At 39.4% G+C, this 20,478-nt stretch overlaps 1 protein-coding gene across 3 annotated transcripts in view; it reads right to left on the bottom strand.

The window, feature by feature from the left end:
* Positions 1–20,478, bottom strand: part of LOC150079328 (uncharacterized) — a 486,833-nt gene that overhangs the window by 360,392 nt on the left and 105,963 nt on the right. For all 3 annotated transcript variants that reach the window (XM_090382736.1, XM_090382738.1, XM_090382737.1), the window contains exon 7: positions 18,084–18,242. In XM_090382736.1, the coding sequence (XP_090238862.1) occupies positions 18,084–18,242 (159 nt within the window). The remainder of the gene's footprint in view (positions 1–18,083; positions 18,243–20,478) is intronic.

Here is a 20,478-nt window from a genome sequence, read left to right as displayed (position 1 = left end):
AATACCATTCTGCTCCAATTTGTACAATAGTCTTCCATGCGGAACAGTGTCAAAAGCTTTCCTAAAATCCAAATATATGATATCAAAATTATTTTTTGCATCCAGTTCCTTTGTAACCACATCATAATATCCTATCAAATTTGTCAGACAAGACTTTCCTTTAACAAACCCATGCTGTGTCTGAATTATTGCTGCAGTCTTGTCTAGATGATCCTGCAATGCATCTTTAACCAGTAACTCCATTATTTTACCCGGAACAGAGGTTAAACTAAGTAGTCTGTAATTACTCTTGTCACCCTTCGATCACCATTTGTGAATTGGGTATACATTTGCACATCTCCAGTCCGTGGGAACCTACCCTAAGTCAAAGGATGCTCTCATAATTATGGCTAAGGGTTTGCTTAGTTGCTTTGCCGCCTCCTTTAATATAACTGGATAGAGCCCATCCACCCCAGGTGCTTTTCTTATGTTTAACTTGAACAATTTCTCCTCCACTTTGCTTTCAGTTATTACAAAATCATTAAGTATCCTGCTACAATTTGATAACCTTCTGCCATTTTCAAACCTTAATAATTTCTCATGTGTGAATGTAGATGGAAAATACTCATTCAGTTTGTTTGCTATCTGAGCAGGATCATCAACAGTCGAACCATCGATGTCAAGTGGACCAATCAGATTCATCCCCTTCCTTTTAGAGTTTACATAAGTAAAGAAATCCTTGCTGTTTTTCTTAGCATCTGTTGCCAAGAATTTCTCGTAATCTGCCTTCGCCTGCCTAACCTCCTTTGTGACGTGATTACAGACTAGCTTATATCTGCCATAGGCTTCTGAGTCGCTTGATAATTTATATGCATCCCATGCATTTTTGTTCTCTGTTATGAGTCTCATTAGATAACCATTTAGGACTAAACCTTGAACAATATTTCTTAATAGGTATGAAACTTTTAGTAGCATCCACGACTGATTCCTTGAATGCTTCCCACTTAGAATTTACTGTTGGTAACATCGTCAGTTGATCCCACTGTACAGAATTTAAAAACTGTCGGAGACTACTGTACTCACCTTTACGGAAGCAAAAACCCTTTCCTTTACCCCTGATGGTAATTAAATCTTTAAGTAAATCCCACATCAGTACACTGTGATCACTGCCACCTAGTGGTTCCTTTATCTACAAATTCTTAATACACGAATGATCACTGCTGATAACCAGATCAAGAGTATTACTTTCTCTGGTTGCCTCTCGAACATGCTGCTGCAGAAAACAATCATCCAATAAATCCACAAAATTCTGACTAGTGTGTGAGTGACCAATCCACAAGTTCCTGTCAATATCTGGGAAGTTAAATCCCCCATTATAAGACATTCCGATTTACTAGCACACTATTTCTCTGTACAATTGTTCATTGTACTCATTCGAGTCATTAGGCCTATAACACACTCCTACTCTTATTTTTGCTTTCGCAGTGCTTATGTTACACCAAACTGACTCAACAGTGCACTGTTCATCTATATCAACTAGATGCACTTCTTTTGATTTTATGTTTTTCTTAATTAACAGCATAACACCTCCTCCCTTTCTATCCTGTCTGTACAAATTGTATTCCCCAAATTCCAGTTCAGCATTCCTTATATCTGTGTGACACCACGTCTCTGCTATCCCAACAATATCCGCCTTTGATGTCTTGACCAACACTTCAAATTCATCAAATTTATTTACTATACTTCTAGCATTGGTATACATGCAAGCATACATGCTCCTACTCCTATTCCTAGTTACCCTAACACATCCCATATACCCACTTATTTCAGGATGACTGCCATCCGTTCCTGAAACCCCCAACACCCCACGCTCCAGGTCACTACTTATTCTAATAGAAGTTATGCAAGAATCACCTTCATCTCTGCCTACGGCTACTATTAAACTATTAGTCCTTGTATCCCCCCAAGCTATTAGTTTTCCGACCCACCTAACACTGCCTCGATAGCATCAGCAAATATTCTTGCACCCTTTCTATTTAAGTGTATCCCATCCATCCCTATAGAAGCAGTCTCTCCTGTTAACAAGTACAGTCCAGGCTGAAAAAATTCTACCCCTTGAGCCTTACACATTCTTTCCAGGGCCGAATTGATCAACAAGGCTCTCATATCATATACTCCCTTCTATCGTGTCTGGGCAGAATTGCAGACACTTTCAAATTCAACCCTAATTCCCGGCTTTTGTTCAACAGTGACCTGTACTTGTTAAGTAATTCTGCCTGTCTCCTACTCTTAATATCATTAGTGCCAACGTGTACAACTATATCACCTTTTCTGCCCTTAAAAGATGATATCCGCTCTACAACGTCATCAACCTTTGCCCCTGGCAGACATACCCTGGTCCTGTTCCACCTATCCTTTTTACAAATCATGTTTCCCATTTCCCTGACAATAGAGTCACCAACAACTACTAGTTCCTGTGGGACCAGCGCATTCTGCTTTGGGGGTTGCCGCTGTGTTGCGTGATGACCAAGTGCAAGCTCTGGCATTAATGTGGGCAGCTGAGAGCTTGATGGGCCCCTCAATTTAGATCTTTCGAGGGCATCCACCCCTGTCCTTCAAACTTTCATATAGGCCTATAAAAACGCTGAGTTGTCGCCTGATTTCCTTACACTCCTTACATCGCGCACACACAAAGACATCCTCCATGGCAATATCGTGTTCCGTTCCAGAGAGTTCTGCAAACATTTCACAAGTCGCACATTTTTTAGGCTCTGATGCATTGGAGAATCGCCCCCCCCCTCAGTTCTCCCCCGAGTCACAGCACTCCTGCCACTTTGTGCCCGTAGCTTTGCTGCTCTAGTTTGGGGCATGATATTTTAAATTAATAAAATCAATAAATTAAATTAATTAAATGTCAATACTATGCTATCTAATAGAAACAGTGAAGCAGAAACTACAGGAAATGCAATGTATTTCCTGTAGTTCCTAATATCGATTACCTGATGCTGGATGGCAAACATGAATCCTTTAGTCTCAGGGAAGAGCTTCCCATTCATTGAACTTATCTATGTAGTGTTGATGGAGGTCCTTGTAGTGTCTGTCATGGAGTGCCTTCTTTGCCCATCTTTGTCTTTTTTTCTTCTGTTCATGTTAGTGAGGTCTCCTTGTTAAGGTTGAGTGCGGCTTGTCTATCTTTCTTATGGCTTGGTAGAATGGTGCTGTGTTTTCCTGGAAGGAATTCTGCAGGTTCTTAAACACTTTCTTCACTTGTTCAATGACGTCTGTCGGATCGCTTCCTCCCTCCTCCTTTGAGGGCTATGATCAGTCTCTCGATGGCTGACTTTGGATGGTGTCAATGGCTCTTGGTGATCATTGTCCTTGTCGACCTAGTAATCTCCTTCAGGCTCATTATTGGGCCAATTTAAAACCCCAAAGGAGTATTTTGTTAGTACCGGGATTGCATAATATGGCTGTGACCATGTTTCCGCAATTTAGCTTTGATTCTATCAAACTTTTTAGTCTCTGATGGTATTCAGGCAGGCCTTGCTCTCCTTGTGTTCTAACTGGTGAGAATATCATCCCCAGATATTTGTAGGTCTTTACCTCTGTCATGGCTTCGATCTCTTCTACTACTACTATTACTACTATTAATATTATTGTATTATTTCTCCCTGATGGGGTGTTCTATCCGAGTGATGGGTACTCGTACCAAGGTGATTATTATTATTGTTATAATAGGGCATGATTAGCACAGTGGTTATAATGCTGGAGTACCAATATCATGGACCCGAGTTCGAATTCTGCACAAAAAAAAGCAATATGGGGAGGGTGGAAAAAAATCACAAAAGTTGCTTCAATGGACCAACCTCCCCAAATTGGAAGTGACAGCTGAGACAGAGATTAGCAACATCTGGTTCTCCCAATAACTACCACCCACCAATGAATGCAAAAAGCCAAAGCTATAACTGGTAAACCACCATAGCTGGATGAAGATGAGAAGTAGAAATACTGAACATAATTCATCGAGTGTGGCACAGGATAAAGTCACTCTTGTTCGAGCCATAGGCAGAGAGGTCGGTTCAAAAAGTCACCAAAGTCTCCCGCGGAAGACAATGGGGCAAGTAGTGCTTTCTCTTGTGTGACTACAAAGAGGGCAAGACCATCTTCCAACCAACTGGAAGTTGGTTGGAAGATGGTCAACTGCACTACGTGTGCAACTGCACTAGTGACCACCCAGAAAGGAAGACAATGCCAATGCATGAAGTGGAGCATCAAAATGAATGCATTCATCCTGCAAGCACACTATGAAATAATAAAACTGGAGACAGACATGACAATGTACAGGATGAAACTACACACCAAGTGGTAGGAATGGTTTGCGACTGTTCAGGTCACTAAAGAGTGAATAGCAGACCAGAGACTGATCATTGTCACAAAGAACCTGATAGCTCCTGCAATCTTGAAAAAAATCAAGCAGGATGTTAGTGACCAACTACAAAGAACAATGAATATGGATCCAACTGAACTAGAGAGGGAATGCCAAGTATAAGAACTACAACTAAGGAAAACTGGACACAGAAGAGATGACAATATCCAGAATAGAAAACAAGTGGTCCTAGCATAATTTGAGGGAATGGACCTCACATAGACCCACACCATACTGAGGCTGAGACCCACTAGAATCCTGTGACAAGTCACAGACCACCTCAAACAGCAAATAATACTAGATTACCTCAACAACAACAAAGTAACACTAAACACCATCCACACAGCCATTTACTGTGCCGCTGTAGCAGCCACCAGGATGAATGGAAGAGAAAATAGAGACTAACAGAAAACTAAACATAGAGACAAGGACCCACCAGCCTGGGAAAGAATACTAGTACCAATAGAGGGCGCTGAATCTCTTTAAAAGTTACAGCTGACAGTTACAGGCTCCGCAAAAACGATAAGTGTTTGCCTTTTATTTACATGATTGTTATTTTATATTGTACTTAATACGTAGTCATATAGTTATAGTTACGCTGGTTATTTTTTATTTTTAATTTAGATAAAGAGTTTTTGTGGATTTTACTTACGATAGGTAAAACCGTTATTTCGTTCCATTTTGTAGCCATTGTTTTTGGATATAGTGGTAGGGAATTCAAATTTTTTAATTGAGGTAGCTAGGTAGCTCTAATGCATAATTATATAGTAATACGCTTCACTGTTTCTATTTAATAGTTTCTATTCAAATACTATTGATATTTAATTTATTGATTTTATTAATTTAAACTACCATGCCCCAGACTAGAGCAGCAAAGCAACGGGCACAAAGTGGCAGGAGTGCTGTGAATCGGGGGAGAACTGAGGGGGGCAATTCTCCAACGCATCACAGCCTAAAAAAATGTGCAACTTGTGAAATGTTTGCCGAACTCTCTGGAACGGAACATGATATTGCCATGGGGGATGTCTTTGTGTGTGCGCGATGTAAGGAGTGTAAGGAAATCAGGCGACAACTCAGCATTGTTATGGGCCTATATGAGAGTTTGAAGGACAGGGTGGATGCCCTCGAAAGATCTAAATTGAGGGGCCCATCAGGCTCTCAGCTGCCCAACTCAACGCCAGAGCTCACTCCTGGGCATCAGGCAACACAGCGGCAATCTCCAAAGCAGAATGCGCTGGTCCCAAAGGAACTAGTTATTGTTGGTGACTCTATTGTCAGGGAGACGGGGAATATATTTTGTAAAAAGGATAGGTGGAACAGGACCAGGGTATGTCTGCCAGGGGCAAAGGTTGACGACGTTGTAGAGCGGATATCATCTTTCAAGGGCACAAAAGGTGATATAGTTGTACACGTTGGTACTAATGATATTAAGAGTAGGAGACCGGCGGAATTACTCAACAAGTACAGGTCACTGTTGAAAAAAAGCCGTGAAATAGGGTTGAATTTGAAAGTGTCTGCAATTCTGCCCAGACACGATAGGAGGGAGTACATGATGAGAGCCTTGTCGATCAATTCGGCCCTGGAGAGATTGTGCAAGGCTCAAGGGGTAGAATTTTTTTCAGCCTGGACTGTACTTGTTAACAGGAGAGATTGCTTCTACAGGGATGGGATACACTTAAATAGAAAGTGTGCAAGAATATTTGCTGATGCTATCGAGGCAGTGTTAGGTGGGTCGGAAAACTGCTAGTTTGGGGGGATACAAAGACTAATAGTTTAACAGTAACCGCAGGCAGAGGTGAAGGTGATTCTTGCACAACTTCTATTAGAATAAGAAGCGACCTGGAGCGAGGGGTGTTGGGGGTTTCAGGGACGGATGGCAGTCATCATGGAATAGTTGGGTATATGGGATGTGTTAGGGTAACAGGGAATAGGCATAGGAGCATGTATGTTTGCATGTATACCAATGCTAGAAGTATAGTAAATAAATTTGATGAATTTGAAGTGTTGGTCAAGACATCAAAGGCGGATATTGTTGGGATAGCAGAGGCACAAAGATATAAGGAATGCAGAACTGGAATTTGGGGAGTACAATGTGTAGACAGGACAGAAAGGATAGGCAGGACAGAAAGGGAGGGGGTGTTATGCTGTTAATTAAGAAAAACAAAATCAAAGGAAGTGCACCCAGTTAATATAGATGAACAGTGCTCTGTTGAGTCAGTTTGGTGTGAGATAAGCACTGCGAAAGGAAAAATAAGAGTAGGAGTGTGTTATAGGACTAATGACTTGAATGAGTACAATGAACAATTGTACAGAAAAATAGAGTGGGCCAGTAAATCAGAATGTCTTATAATGGGGGATTTTAACTTCCCAGGTATTGACTGGAACTTGTGGGTTGGTCACTCACACACTAGTCAGATTTTTGTGGAGTTATTGAATGATTGTTTTCTGCAGCAGCATGTTCGAGAGGCAACCAGAGAAAGTAACACTCTTGATCTGGTTATCAGCAGTGATCATTCGTGTATTAAGAATTTGCAGATAAAGGAACCACTAGGTGGCAGTGATCACAGTGTGCTGAAGTGGGATTTACTCAAAGAGGTAACTACCGTCAGGGGTAAAGGAAAGGGTTTTTGCTTCCGTAAAGGGGAGTACAGTGGTCTCAGACAGTTTTTAAATTCTGTACAGTGGGATCAACTGATGCTGTTACAAACAGTAAATTCTAAGTGGGAAGCATTCAAAGAATTAATCGTGGAAGCTACTAGACTTTATATACCGATTAAGAAATATCGTTCAAGGTTTAGGCCTAAATGGTTATCAAATGAACTAATGAGACTCGTGACAGAGAAGAAAAATGCATGGGATGCATATAAATTATCAGGTGACGCAGAAGCCTGTGGCAGATATAAGCTAGTCTGTAATCAGGTCACAAAGGAGTTTCGGCAGGCGAAGGCGGATTACGAGAAATCTTTGGCAAAAGATGCTAAGAAAAACAGCAAGGATTTCTTTACTTATATAAACTCTAAAAGGAAGGGGATGAATATGACTGGTCCACTTGACATCGATGGTTCGACTGTTGATGATCCTGCTCAGATAGCAAACAAACTGAATAAGTATTTTGCATCTACATTCACACGTGAGGAATTATTACAATTTGAAAATGGAAGAAGGTTATCAAATTGTAGCAGTGTGCTTAATGATTTTGTAATAACTGAGAGCAAAGTGGAGGAGAAATTGTTGAAGTTAAACATAAGAAAGGCACCTGGGGTTAATGGGATCTATCCAGTTATTTTAAAGGAGGCGGCAAAGCAACTAAGCAAACCCTTAGCCATAATTATGAGAGCATCCTTGGACTCAGGGGAGGTTCCCACGGACTGGAGATGTGCAAATGTGTCCCCAATTCACAAAGGTGGATCGAAGGGTGACACGAGTAATTACAGACCAGTTAGTTTAACTTCTGTTCTGGGTAAAATAATGGAGTCGCTGGTTAAAGATGCCTTGCAGGATCATCTAGACAAGACTGCAGCAATAATTCAAACACAGCATGGGTTTGTTAAGGGAAAGTCTTGTCTGACAAATTTGATTGGTTATTATGATGTGGTCACAAAGGAACTGGATGCAAAAAATAATTTTGATATCATATACTTGGATTTCAGGAAAGCTTTTGACACTGTTGCGCATGGAAGACTACTGTACAAATTGGAGCAGAATGGTATTAAGGGTAAGTTGCTACAATGGATAAAAGGATGGTTAAGTGGGAGAAGACAGGGGGTGGTAATCAATGGGTGCTGCTCTTCGTGGACTAATGTTATTAGTGGAGTCCCACAGGGTTCGGTGTTGGGTCCACTGGTGTTTTGTGTATTTATCAATGATATTGATGAAGGTATATCAGGCTTAATGTCGAAGTTTGCAGATGACACAAAGGTTGGCAGGGTTGTTAATGACAGTAATGGCAGTGTGCTACTGCAACAGGATCTAGATAATTTGGGCAGATGGGCTAAGAAGTGGCAACTGAAGTTCAACCTTGACAAATGCAAAGTACTGCATATGGGTAGAAGTAACCCCAGAGAAACGTACCAACTGTGTGGTACTACACTTAAGGTGGCAGAAAATGAAAAAGACCTGGGAGTAATTGTGCAGTCAGATATGAAGTTTTCTGAGCAGTGCAGACAGGCTGCTAGGCGGGTCATGGGGTTTTGTCAATGATATATAGGAATTTTGCCAGCAGGGAAAAGGAGGTGATTGTCCCTCTGTATAAGGCAATGGTCAGGCCACGCCTTGAGTACTGCGTACAGGTCTGGAGGCCTCATTTTAGGAAGGATGTAGATTTGCTTTAGCATGTACAGAGAAGAGCAACACGATTGGTGAGGGAAATGAAGGGATTCTCTTACCAAGAGAGGCTTAAGTTCTGCAAATTGCAGTGGCTGGAGACTAGGCACCTGCGCGGTGATCTGATTGAGGTCTATAAGGCCTTGAATGGGTTGAGCACGCTGAATTCTGATGGGATCCTTCCACTTGTTCAGATTACCAACCTACGGGGACATAAGTTCAAATTAAGAAAGGACAGATGTAGAATAGATGTGCGGAAATTTGCCTTTAGCCAGCGGGTGGTTAATTGCTGGAACAAACTTCCATCTGTCGTTGTAGTTGATAGGTTAAATAAATTTAAGGAGGAACTGGACAGGCATTTGGAGGGAATGGTGTGATTTTTTTTTTTTTTTTTTGGCTGATGCTGCATAAGCTCCTACACTTGCTTTCTTGCATCATGTGCCACTACTACTACTACTACTACAGGTTACAGCAGAAGACATAAAAGTGAAGATAGACCAACTGACCCAGTACCAACAAGATAACAGAAGTAAGAAGCTGATTAAAAAAGTGAAGACCATCCTAAAGAAAGACAACATCCACAAGTCCTATAATCAGAGAATTGAAGAACACTGACACCCACAAGCAGAAACTCCTGGCACTCAGACTTCACCATTACAGGGAGAGTGCCCAGAGGAAAGCAGACAACAGGATTTTTGATGAAAACCAGAGAGCCTTCAACAGGACAATCAGATAAACATGAGGAGAAGGAAGTCAATCCCCCATTCGACCAGAAGGCACTCCAGGAGTTCTGGGGCAACCTGTAAAGTAGCAAAGTTAGAATGGAAGAAAACCAACGACATAGCAGAGATCACAGAATAAGAGATTCAGAAGGAAGAACTACAAACAGCAAATCAGGAAGTCCCACAACTGGCTAACCCCAGGAATAGATAACATCCCTAACTACTAGTAAAGAAGTTCAGCTGCAAACACAGACACACAGCAGACCAGTTCACTCAGATAAGGCAATCTGACACAATCCCAGAATCTCTGACTCAAGCAATCACATATGTGGTTTTTTTTTTTTTATTATTATTATACTGGGTGTTCCCCACCAAAAACTGGCATCCCACCATATCATACAATACCAGTCTCTGCCAATGGTAAAAGCCACAGCTTTTACTGCACTGGCAAAAAAAAAAAAACCCAAGTAGATAAGAAAATACAAGTTATATGCTTCCCTTCTCACACAGGTAACTATCCAGTTGACCTTTGAATTTATTCAAAATGCCAGCCTCAACTCAAGGGCAACTTGTTCCAACAATCAACGACTCACTGGCTACAAGAAAACTTCCTACAATCTAATCGAAACCTCAACCCCTGTAACTTGAATTTATGGCCTATAGTTCTGGAATTCTTTATAAAGTGCGAATTCCACCTTCACTTCTTACTAATCCCTCTCGGAGCCTTATAAACCTTAATCAGGTCACCTGAGATGCCTGGTTGCCAAGCTCCAGTTACCCATATTTGGAGCCTTTTAAGAAGTTCAATGTCTTTTTTCAGATGAGGTCTCCATACTTGAACACAGTATCTGCCCATATTGTAACATCCAGATCCCTTTACTCCTCCACTATTTTTAATTCCCTGCTTTCCAAGTGTATAATTTATTTGTGTGTTGCTATTCCCCAAGTGCAAAACCTTGCATTTAGCAGCATTAAAACATGGCTGCCACTTCTCTGACCATCTTTAAGTCTATTCACATCATCCTGAAGGAGCACTGCTTGGCACGCATCAGTAAAGACTCTCCCAATCCTTACGTCATCTGCAAATTTTGATATCGCGCCTTCTATCCCTTCATTGATGTCATTTATGAAAATGAGATACAACAGTAGTCCAAGAACCGATCCTTGAGGGACCCCACACCTGACATTACACCGATCTGAAGAATATCCATTAATCACAACATCTGCCTTCTGCACTGCAGCCACTTAGCAATCCATCTTAGAATCTTAACAGTAATCCCAACGTGTTCAAGCTTATAGAGTAACCTCTTATGAGGGACCAAGTCAAATGCTTTGCTAAAATCCAAATAAACCTTTGGTCCCTCATAGAGTAATCTCTTATGAGGGACCAAGTCAAATGCCTTGCTAAAATCCAAATAAACTGTCAAACGTATTCCCTAAATCCAGCTCATGAGTAACTGTCAAAATAGCCTACTAAGTTAGTTAAGCATGATTTATTCTAAACAAAGTCATGTTGAATTCCTTCAAAGTGCCAATCTATCTGAATGTTCCTGGATTGCACTCTTAATCATTGCATCTAAGATGTTTCCTATAACTGAAGTCAGACTAACTGGTTTGTAGTTACCAATTCACTCTTAGAACTGCTTTTATGTATTGGCAATACATTGACTTCTCCAATCCAAAGGAATCTCCCTTAATCCAAAGATGCCCTCATAATTAACCTCAATGGTTTAATACACTCCCTCCAATTACTTGCCTTTATGCTCAAAACTTTTTCTTATAAACAATCTGCAATTATGACATCATTAATTGCATATAGCTCAGCCTCCTCTCAGCATGAACGGTTCTTCATCAGTAAAGACCAATGTAAAGTACCTATTCAATTCATCCGCAACATCAGCTGGGTTATCTATGGCTTTCCCACACCCGATGTACAAGGGTCTGATCTGATAGTTTTTTTCCCTTGTTGTATTCATATAGATGAAAAAAATCCTTGTCCCCATTCTTTTCTCTCTTAGCCAATGCTTTCTCATATGCAGCCTTGACCTCCCTGACCTAATTTGTGGTACTATTACAGATCAACTTTTACCTGTTATAGGCTTGGGTACTTTTCAATGCTCAATAACTATCCCATGCTATATTTTTCTGCTCTATTTTACCAACCAGCTCTGCAGTCATCCATTTCCGACTCCTCCTCCTACAATATTTTCTTAAAGGTATGTATGGTTCCTGTACTAAGTCCTGTGATGTCCTGGAGATGATATCTTCCCTATATTTTCCATATTCCTGTACTAAGTTCTGTGATGTTAGTCACAGAACTTAGTACAGGAATATAGAAAGAATATATTCCTGTACTAAGTCAAGAATATTCTCACTCCTAGTACTTTTCTAACATGCTGGTACAAATAATAATCAACTAGTTTTTTTCAAAAAGTTTTCCCCCATTGCGAGTTTCCATTCCAATTAGTCTGGGGCAGGTTAAAGTCACCCATAACTAGACATTCACGCTTGCTTGCCCATTCCATCTGCATGTAAAGATATATTATTTACAATCTTCTGGTCTGTAGATTACTCCCACTCTCGTTGTTCCTTTGCTTCCAACAAACTCATACCACACAGATTCTATCCTAGCAGATGTAACTTCAGACTCAGCAAAAGCTCTTTTTGCACTCAGGCCGCTGTTGATAAGAAGCACGACTCTTCCACCCCCTTCTATCTTCCCTAAATACATTACATATACTGTAGTGAAACTCATCATCATCACCAATTCCTGGGTGGCACCATGTTTCTTTCTATTAGCCTATTATATCAGCATTAGTTGTCCTAACCAGTTGTTCAAATTCAGTCATTTTATTGACAACACTTCTGACATTACCGTAGACACAGTTGTGACTAAGTAATCTTCTATAATTTATTACCCTGTCACACCCCCTTGAAGTTATTTAGGTTTCTATCCAAAGCTTTACTTCCCCCCCCCCCCCATTTGAAACATTGCTACCCTCAGAACATCTTATCAACATCAGCTGTTGTGGCAACAAATAAGAATTCATGAGGTGAGTGCAAGCCTTACTTTGACCCATATCATCAGACAAACGTCGATCATAATTACCCTTCTCCCCCAACTAGCAGTTTCCCTAAACCCTTAGGGTATTCCTTAGTGGCACTGCCAAAAACCTTGCACCACCTTTGTTCAAATGAATACCATATCTACAAAATAGATTCCTTTGATCTAAAAATGCAGGCCATGCTGATAAATTCAAGAGCCTTGAATATTCCCCAAGTCTCAAGTTAATCCAGAATGCTCTCATAATCCCTCCTATCAAATATGGGCAAAATTGCAGACACATACACATTCTGACTTAACTCGCGGTATTTTTTTCAGCATAGTCCTATATTTATCCAGCAAGTAGTCAGATCATGTATGTTTAATATTGTTAGTACCCATCGAATAATAATTCTCACTTTACCTCTCTTAAAATCTGAAATCTGTTGGTATCATCATCATCAAATGTTGCTTCTGACAAACACACTCTGGCTCTGTCATTATTATCACAAAACATGTTACCCTGACAATAGAGACTCCCAATAAAACTAGATCACCTTCAATCAGATAGTGTGCACTGGACTATTCTTTTCTGAGACCCAAATCAGGGCGCATCATTTGGCAGGTCAGGAGATATTTTAGTCCCTAACAAGCTCTCAATTACATTTGTTTCTAGGGCAAGCACTCGTTTCTTCAGTGACTCAAATTCTTGTAATGCACCAATTTGTTATTTGAAATTGGTACAGTCCCTACATCGGTTGCAAAGAAAAGAAAGAATCATCAGTTGAGCTAGGTCTGTCTACCTTAGAATACATGCCACAGGCTATACAAATGATGAAGTTGCAACTCACACTGGAAATGCCTACAGGCATTTCCATTTGAATCCTCATGTCCCTGGACTTTGTATTGTAATTGGATCTTGTAGCAACCATAATTTACATAAAATTTGAACTTTAGAAAGATTACAAAATTTAAATTTACAATATATTACAGAATTTATGTTAACAAAATCGCAGAAATTTATTTATCCAGTTAGCAGAAGAAAATGATTGTGATTTATTGACATTTTGAAAAAACCTGACTGTATTGGATGCAATTTACAAAGTTTCAACAGCATGGAAATCAATACAAAGCATAACTTTAAAGAGGTCTTTGTGTAAAATTTTCCAGGATTCCTAGGATTTGAAGAAAACTGTGAAGATCTGGTACCAGAAATTTTACAAAATTTGCAACATTTGTGGGTGCAGGGGTGTCGATGAGCAAGCAATTCATGATGGGCTTGATTCTAACATGCTGGCCATGAAGTACTAAATGATGAAGAAATTTTACAATCTGCTGCACCACCACTAAATAATGATGATGAACCTGAAAAAGAGGAAGAGTCGATTTTGTCACAAAGAATTTGCCACAATGTTACTTTAAACGATGCAGAAGCACTCCTTGACTACCTAGAGCAGCAAGACAATAAATGTCATTCAACAAGAGCCAGCTGCATTTCTCTCGAAATTTCAGTTTCACCTGGGAAATGTACTTGTATACTCTTTGAAGCATCTGTACACAGAATGCAGGTTAGCTATCTACCCTTCAGATACAAATTCCTTCTGAATCGCACAGTTTGTTGAAAAATTTGATCGGTATTGTCTTGATCCTGGACTTCTGTAAACAAAACTGGAAGAAAATCTGGAAGAAATCTTTGTATGATGCTTTGTTGCTTCTGCTCATCCCTGAGGTTTTAAGGCACAAATTTTGCACAGACCTTCCTTTTCCCCTAAATCTTCATCCAGAATTTGATGAATCTGTCTCCTTATTCATATCCAACTCATCAACTATCATTCTGAGGTTCAAAAGATGATATCTGGACACAATCAGGAGTTTTGCAACTTTGGTCCTCATTTCAAGAGATTGGCAGACAGTCATTGCAAACATCCTCACAGCAATCTTTGAACCACTTATTATTATTAGAGCATCCTTGGACTCAGGCAAAGTCCCCACAGACTGGAGATGTGCAAATGTATCCCCAATTCACAAAGAGGGATGAAAGGGTAACACGAGCAATTAAGTTAGTTTAACTTAATTATCCTGAACATAAGTTAAATTAACTTATGTTCTGGGGAAAATAAGGGAGTCACTGGTTAAAGATGCACTGAAGGATCATCTAGACAAGACTGTAGTAATAATTCAGACACAGCATGGGTTTGTTAAGGGAAAGTCTTGTCTGACAAATTTGATTGGATACTATGATGTGGTTACAAAGGAACTGGATGAAAAATAATTTTGATATCATATACTTGGATTTCAGGAAAGCTTTTGACACTGATGTGCATGGAAGATTACTGTACAAATTGGACAGTATGGTATTAAGCATAAGTTGCAAGAATGGATAAAAGGGTGGTTGAATGGGAGAAGACAGAGAGTGGTAATCAATGGGAGAAGACAGAGAGTGGTAATCAATGCTCTTCGTGGACTAATGTTATTAGTGGAGTCCCCAGGGTTTGGGGTTGGGCACACTGTTGTTTTGTATATTTATCAATGATATTGATGAAGGTATATCAGGCTTAATGTTGAAGTTTGCAGATGACACAAAAGTTGGCAGGGTTGTTAATGATAGTAATGGCAGTGTGCTACTGCAACAGGATCTAGAAAATTTGTGCAGATGGGCTGAGAACTGGCAACTGAAGTTTTACATTGACAAATGCAAAGTACTGTACAGATAGTTCCCGGCTTTACGAGTTAATTTGTTCCTAGCATGCACTCGTAAAGAGGGAATTTATTTCCCATAGACAATGTTAAAAATAGGAGTTACGTTTATCAACAATGAAATTAGTTAGCTAATTAGTTTATGTTTAAACAATGATTGATTTCTCCAAAGAAATGAAAATGTAGCCTGTAAAATCAAGCAAATTATAATAGAGAAATTATTTATGACTTACAAATGTTAAAGAATGTTTATTCTTCATCACCCTCGTTGACTAAATGTTCACTCGTTTATCATTAATTTCCTCAGCACTCGTTGGTTTGTTGCACAAGGAGTCACCTTCTTCAGAAATGCTTCAAGAGATGTTTATTTCCAAGATAATCTTCTCTTTTCTTTATAAATTTCAATAGCATGCATAAGCATTTTTTAACGAAACACACAAATTGCAACTAACACAATTTGCACAGAGTAACAAGTTTACGAAGCTTAAAAAAAAAAAAAAAGAATGAAGAGAAGATTCTGAAAATTTATTTGTTTTTTATACGATTGAAGATTTCAGTAAAGGGGAAACACGTTTCACCAACACAAAAACCACACAATTCCAGCTATTGGTATTTTCGCAAATGCAATAACCTCGAGTTTACTACCCATTTATAATTGATTGCACTAACAGAAACCCCCAATAAATTGGAAAGTGCAAATTGTGGTCATGACCTCCAGAAATGTGCTTTAGAAAAATATCACAAAGCCGTTCAAAATTGGTTCTTATAACAGAAAATATGATAACGATGAAAGTATAGTGCATTTTAATGCTTTAAATTGGACTAATACAATTTACACTATCAAAATGACCTTTTAGAGAGTTAGTTATATAGTGAAAATTTCAACTACCGAGGTCATGGAATGAATTACCAAAGAACAATGTGTTATTGGGTTCACATTATGATATTTTCACGATATGATGGTAATGGATTAATATCGTAAAGCAGGGTACACTGTAATGTATAGCTACACACGTGGTTTGAAATGCAGTATTTATGAATGTTTAACATTCATTTTTTGTAATTAATGTTCATATTTTCGATTTTGTTGATACTTGTTATTTGAAAAAAAAAAAAAAAAACTCGTAAAGCGGGAACTGCCTGTATATGGGTAGAAGTAACCCCAGAGAAACACATCAACTGTGTGGAACTACATTTAAGGTGGTAGAAAATGAAAAAGATCTGGAAGTAATTGTGCAGTCAGATATAAAGTTTTCTGAGCAATAGACAGGCTGCCAGAGCAGGTCATGGGGTACTGTCAATGATATACAGGAATTTTGCTGGTAGGGAAAAGGAGATGATTATCCCTTTGTATAAAGCAATGGTCAGGCCACACTTTGAATACTGCATTCAGGTCTGGAAACATCATTTTAGGAAGGATGCAGAGTTGCTTGGGTGTGTACAGAGAAGGGCAACAAGATTAGTGAGGGGAACAAAGGGGTGCTGTTACAAAGAAAGGCTAAAGTTCAGGAAATTGTATAGCGTCTGGAGACTAGGCAACTACGAGGCCATCTGATTGAGGTGTATAAAGCCTTGAATGGATTGAGCACTCTGAATTCTGATGGGATTGTTCCTCTTGCTCAGATTACAAAGCTGAGGGGTCAAATTCAAATTGAGGAAAGACAGTTGTAGAATAGATGTGCAAAAATTTGCCCTTTAGCCAGCAGGTGGTTAATTGCTGGAACAATCTTCCATCTGTCGTTGTAGAAGTTGATAGTTTAAATAAATTCAAGGAGGAACTGAACAAACTTTTAGAGGGAACGGATGTGTGAAATTGGTTATATTATTATTTTTTTTTTTTTGCCTGATGCTGCATAAGCTCATATGCTTGCTTTCTTGCATCACATGCCTCCATTACTACTACCATTCAAATACACTTGTACAACTTCATGCTTCATTTACAGTTCTTAACGTTTCATATGTTTCTGGTGCAGATTTTTTTTGGTTTAAGGCAAAATTTAATATTCATTCATTGTTCTATTGCATAATAATGATCTGGAATGTTAACACTACTAACAAAACTGGTTGCTACTTGAAACCTGTTGGCCTACTGAATAATCTCCATACCACCATCTTTTGGAGGAAGTTTGAACTACAACATTCCACTTAAATTTTTTTCAAACTCATTGAACATGCCCACAACAGTACCAGTTCAGCAACTTTACTGCCATACCTTGTACTTGTATTTAGTTTATTATATGCTTGTTTTGGTTTTCACAGATGTGAGTCAACTAACATGTATGTAAAAATTATGCACTTTATGCTTGCACCTTTTTTCACTATATAATGGATAAATCCTATGGTATGAGCAAGAGTTTTACATAATTTCTGTTATGTGTGATAAATAAATTAACAGGACAGCATTTGTGCTTCTAATAAAACTGCAGTTAGGATGTTAGAACTTCTGCTAACTTAATGGTGGTAATCATGGGGGTGAATTTTGTTCTAATTTGTGGTATACATTCTATACTGTTTCAAGCAATAAACTGAAGTGATTGACTAAATACAAGCTGCCTTAGGAAGCAACAGTACTTAGCTAACCTGCATCAATGCATACAAACCTGAGATAAAAAAAAGGGTACATGTGCATATTAGCAGGCTGTATAAATATTTAAAAAAAAAAAAAAAAAAAACTGGGATTTGCCTTCTCACTCAGCTTAATACCTGCTTATTAATACCTTCTCAATAAAAACTAATATTAATACATATTAATACCTTCTTAATACCTGTAATTATTACATTAAAAGCTCAGCTAAAACATAAGGAAATTTGAATATTTTCATTAGCATAACCTCAGCAAAATACACATTGGAGGTTGATTCTTCTAAATCTAAAACAAAGGTAAAACACTTGCTTTTTCTCTGAGGGCAGCAACATCACCTTCATCATCTCGTTCTTTTTCTATTTGTTTCTGAATGAAGTCCTCAGTACTACTACTGCCCTCTGGCTGTAACCTACTTTCTATCTGATTATCTGCTTGAACATCTATGTTCGAATTCTTTAATAGATCGATCTGCAAGTATTAAAAACGAAATGAGCTAAGAAATTATTACTGTGAATACAATTACTTTATGCTGAAATGTATATTTTATTATACTAATAAAATATCAACATGCAAAAAAATGTCAAGCATTTCATGCAGAAAAAATATTTTAAAAAAATAAAATGCACAATTCATATGTAAATGAATTTTAAGTTTTATAAACCATTTTATATCCGGGTATTGTTCCAACCAGTTGGTATGTAGTCACAATCTGTACATTGTCGTATTGGTCTCTAGCCTGGTTATTTCATAGTATGCTTGCATAATGTATGTATTCATTTCAATGCTCCACTTCATGCGATGGCGTTTTTTTCCTTCCTGGGTGGTCACTAGTGCAGCTGTGCAGGAAACACTTCCAGTTGGTGGGGCTAGACGGCCTTGCCCTTCTCTTGTGGTAGCCTTACGGAGAACAGCACCACTTGCTCCACTGTTTTGCTTGGGAGACAGTCTCCAACTTTTCGAACCGACCCCTCTGCCTAAGGCCTGAATGCGAGTGACTTTATCCTGTGCCATACTCAATGCAGTATGAATAATATTTATCTGCGACATCATCCATCTATGGAGGTGGACTTGTTTAGCTTCGGCTTATGTCCAGTGGTTTATTTATTTATTTATTTAGTTAGTTCTCGCGAATGACACCAGATGACCCCACTATCTGCCTCAGCCGCCTCTCCGACCTTGGGGAAGTTAAGTCCAATGGGGTAACTTTTGGGATTTTTTTTTTTTTTTTATCATTTAATATTATTATTATATGGGTCTCCCAGCGTAATAGAGCCACGTTCGCTTCCACCAATGCAGGATTCAAACCCGGGTCCATCAGGCTGGTAGTCCAGTGGCCGTAGCCTAGTGGTCAGGCGCGCGCGGGTGCATAAGTACACGTGTCTTGAGTGACCGGGGTTCAAGCCCGTGACTGCTGAATACGGTGTTAATTCTTGTATTCTGTCTATCTTGTGAACTGCTCTGACCGTTTGGTCGTCCCGGAGTATAAACAGAAAATTTATTATTATTATTATTATTAAAATCAGTTTATTACCACAAGAAACCTTAGGTCACCCCGGGGCAGAACTGTGCCAGAAGAGCATGAATATTTATGGACTGAAGTGTGAGGAATACATGTACAATATACAAGAGTACGTGTGTGCTTGACCCAAGAATGCTACAGGATTAAATATACAATTGCATGGAGACAGAAACAAAGTCTTTGTCATATGCAAATAGGCAAGTTAAAAAAAAAAAAAAAAAAAAAAGAGAGCAGTCAGTCATGTCCAAGAGCAAATGAACATCATAGATTCATTATCTGGTAGCGGTCCTTGAGGATTTCATTCCTGCAGAGCTTGTCTTCACAGAACCTATCAGGGTATATCCCAAATTTATTGAAGATCCAGAGCCAATTGGCTGGAAACATGTCCCTCAGAGAATCAATGCATTACAGTGTAAGACGTAGAGGGAGACAGGAGCTGGGGTGCTCCCCTCTTGCCTTCTTCAGGCCAGAGATTAATGTGGATACCAATGGAGCATCAATTCGTCCCATTATAAGCTGTGCAAGCTTGAAGACGTTTTTTTGTTGTGATGATATGTCTCCAGGGAGTGGTGCCCAGATTTGCTTGTAGGATCAATCTGAAGATAGTTAGAGGGTGGCCTACCACCCTGTTCATCCATCTAAGCAACCAGTACTCCAAACTGAGATACTTGTTAAGGTATGAGGCAGGGGCAGATGAGCAAATTTCTGATGTGTAGAGAGGGATCGGAGTAATACTCCTCAGGCTGTGCCGAACAAGCAACGCTGACCGATGCACAGCCCAAAGAGCTGCGTACATCTTCTGCCTCATCCTGACAAAGTAGGCTGAAAGGTGAGCCTAAGATCCCAGATGAGGCCAAGGTCAGTATGGGAGGTCACTTTTTGCACCGGCTCTGCACTAACAAAGATCTGAATTTCATTTTTGACTCTCTTTTCAGTTATCAGTAGTTGCACTGATTTGGAAGGGCTCAGATGCAGCCTAATTGTGGTAAGATAATTTTCCAAGCTCAATATCTGCCTAGAAGCTTGTTGGTTGATATCGTGAATCTGATCATTATGATCTGAGCTCACGCTGAACTTCAAATTGTCAGCGTAAGAAGTTAGGATTTTGAGCTAGGAAAGCCTCCAAAACTGCTGTGAACGGGATAGCTAAAAGCCCACTTCCTTGCAGGATGCCTTGTGAGACGT

Source organism: Mastigoproctus giganteus, chromosome 10 (assembly GCF_048544385.1).
Source record: "Mastigoproctus giganteus isolate SK-2022 chromosome 10, ASM4854438v1, whole genome shotgun sequence".
NCBI classification, from domain to species: domain Eukaryota; kingdom Metazoa; phylum Arthropoda; class Arachnida; order Uropygi; family Thelyphonidae; genus Mastigoproctus; species Mastigoproctus giganteus.
This window is presented reverse-complemented; position numbering and strand designations above follow the sequence as displayed.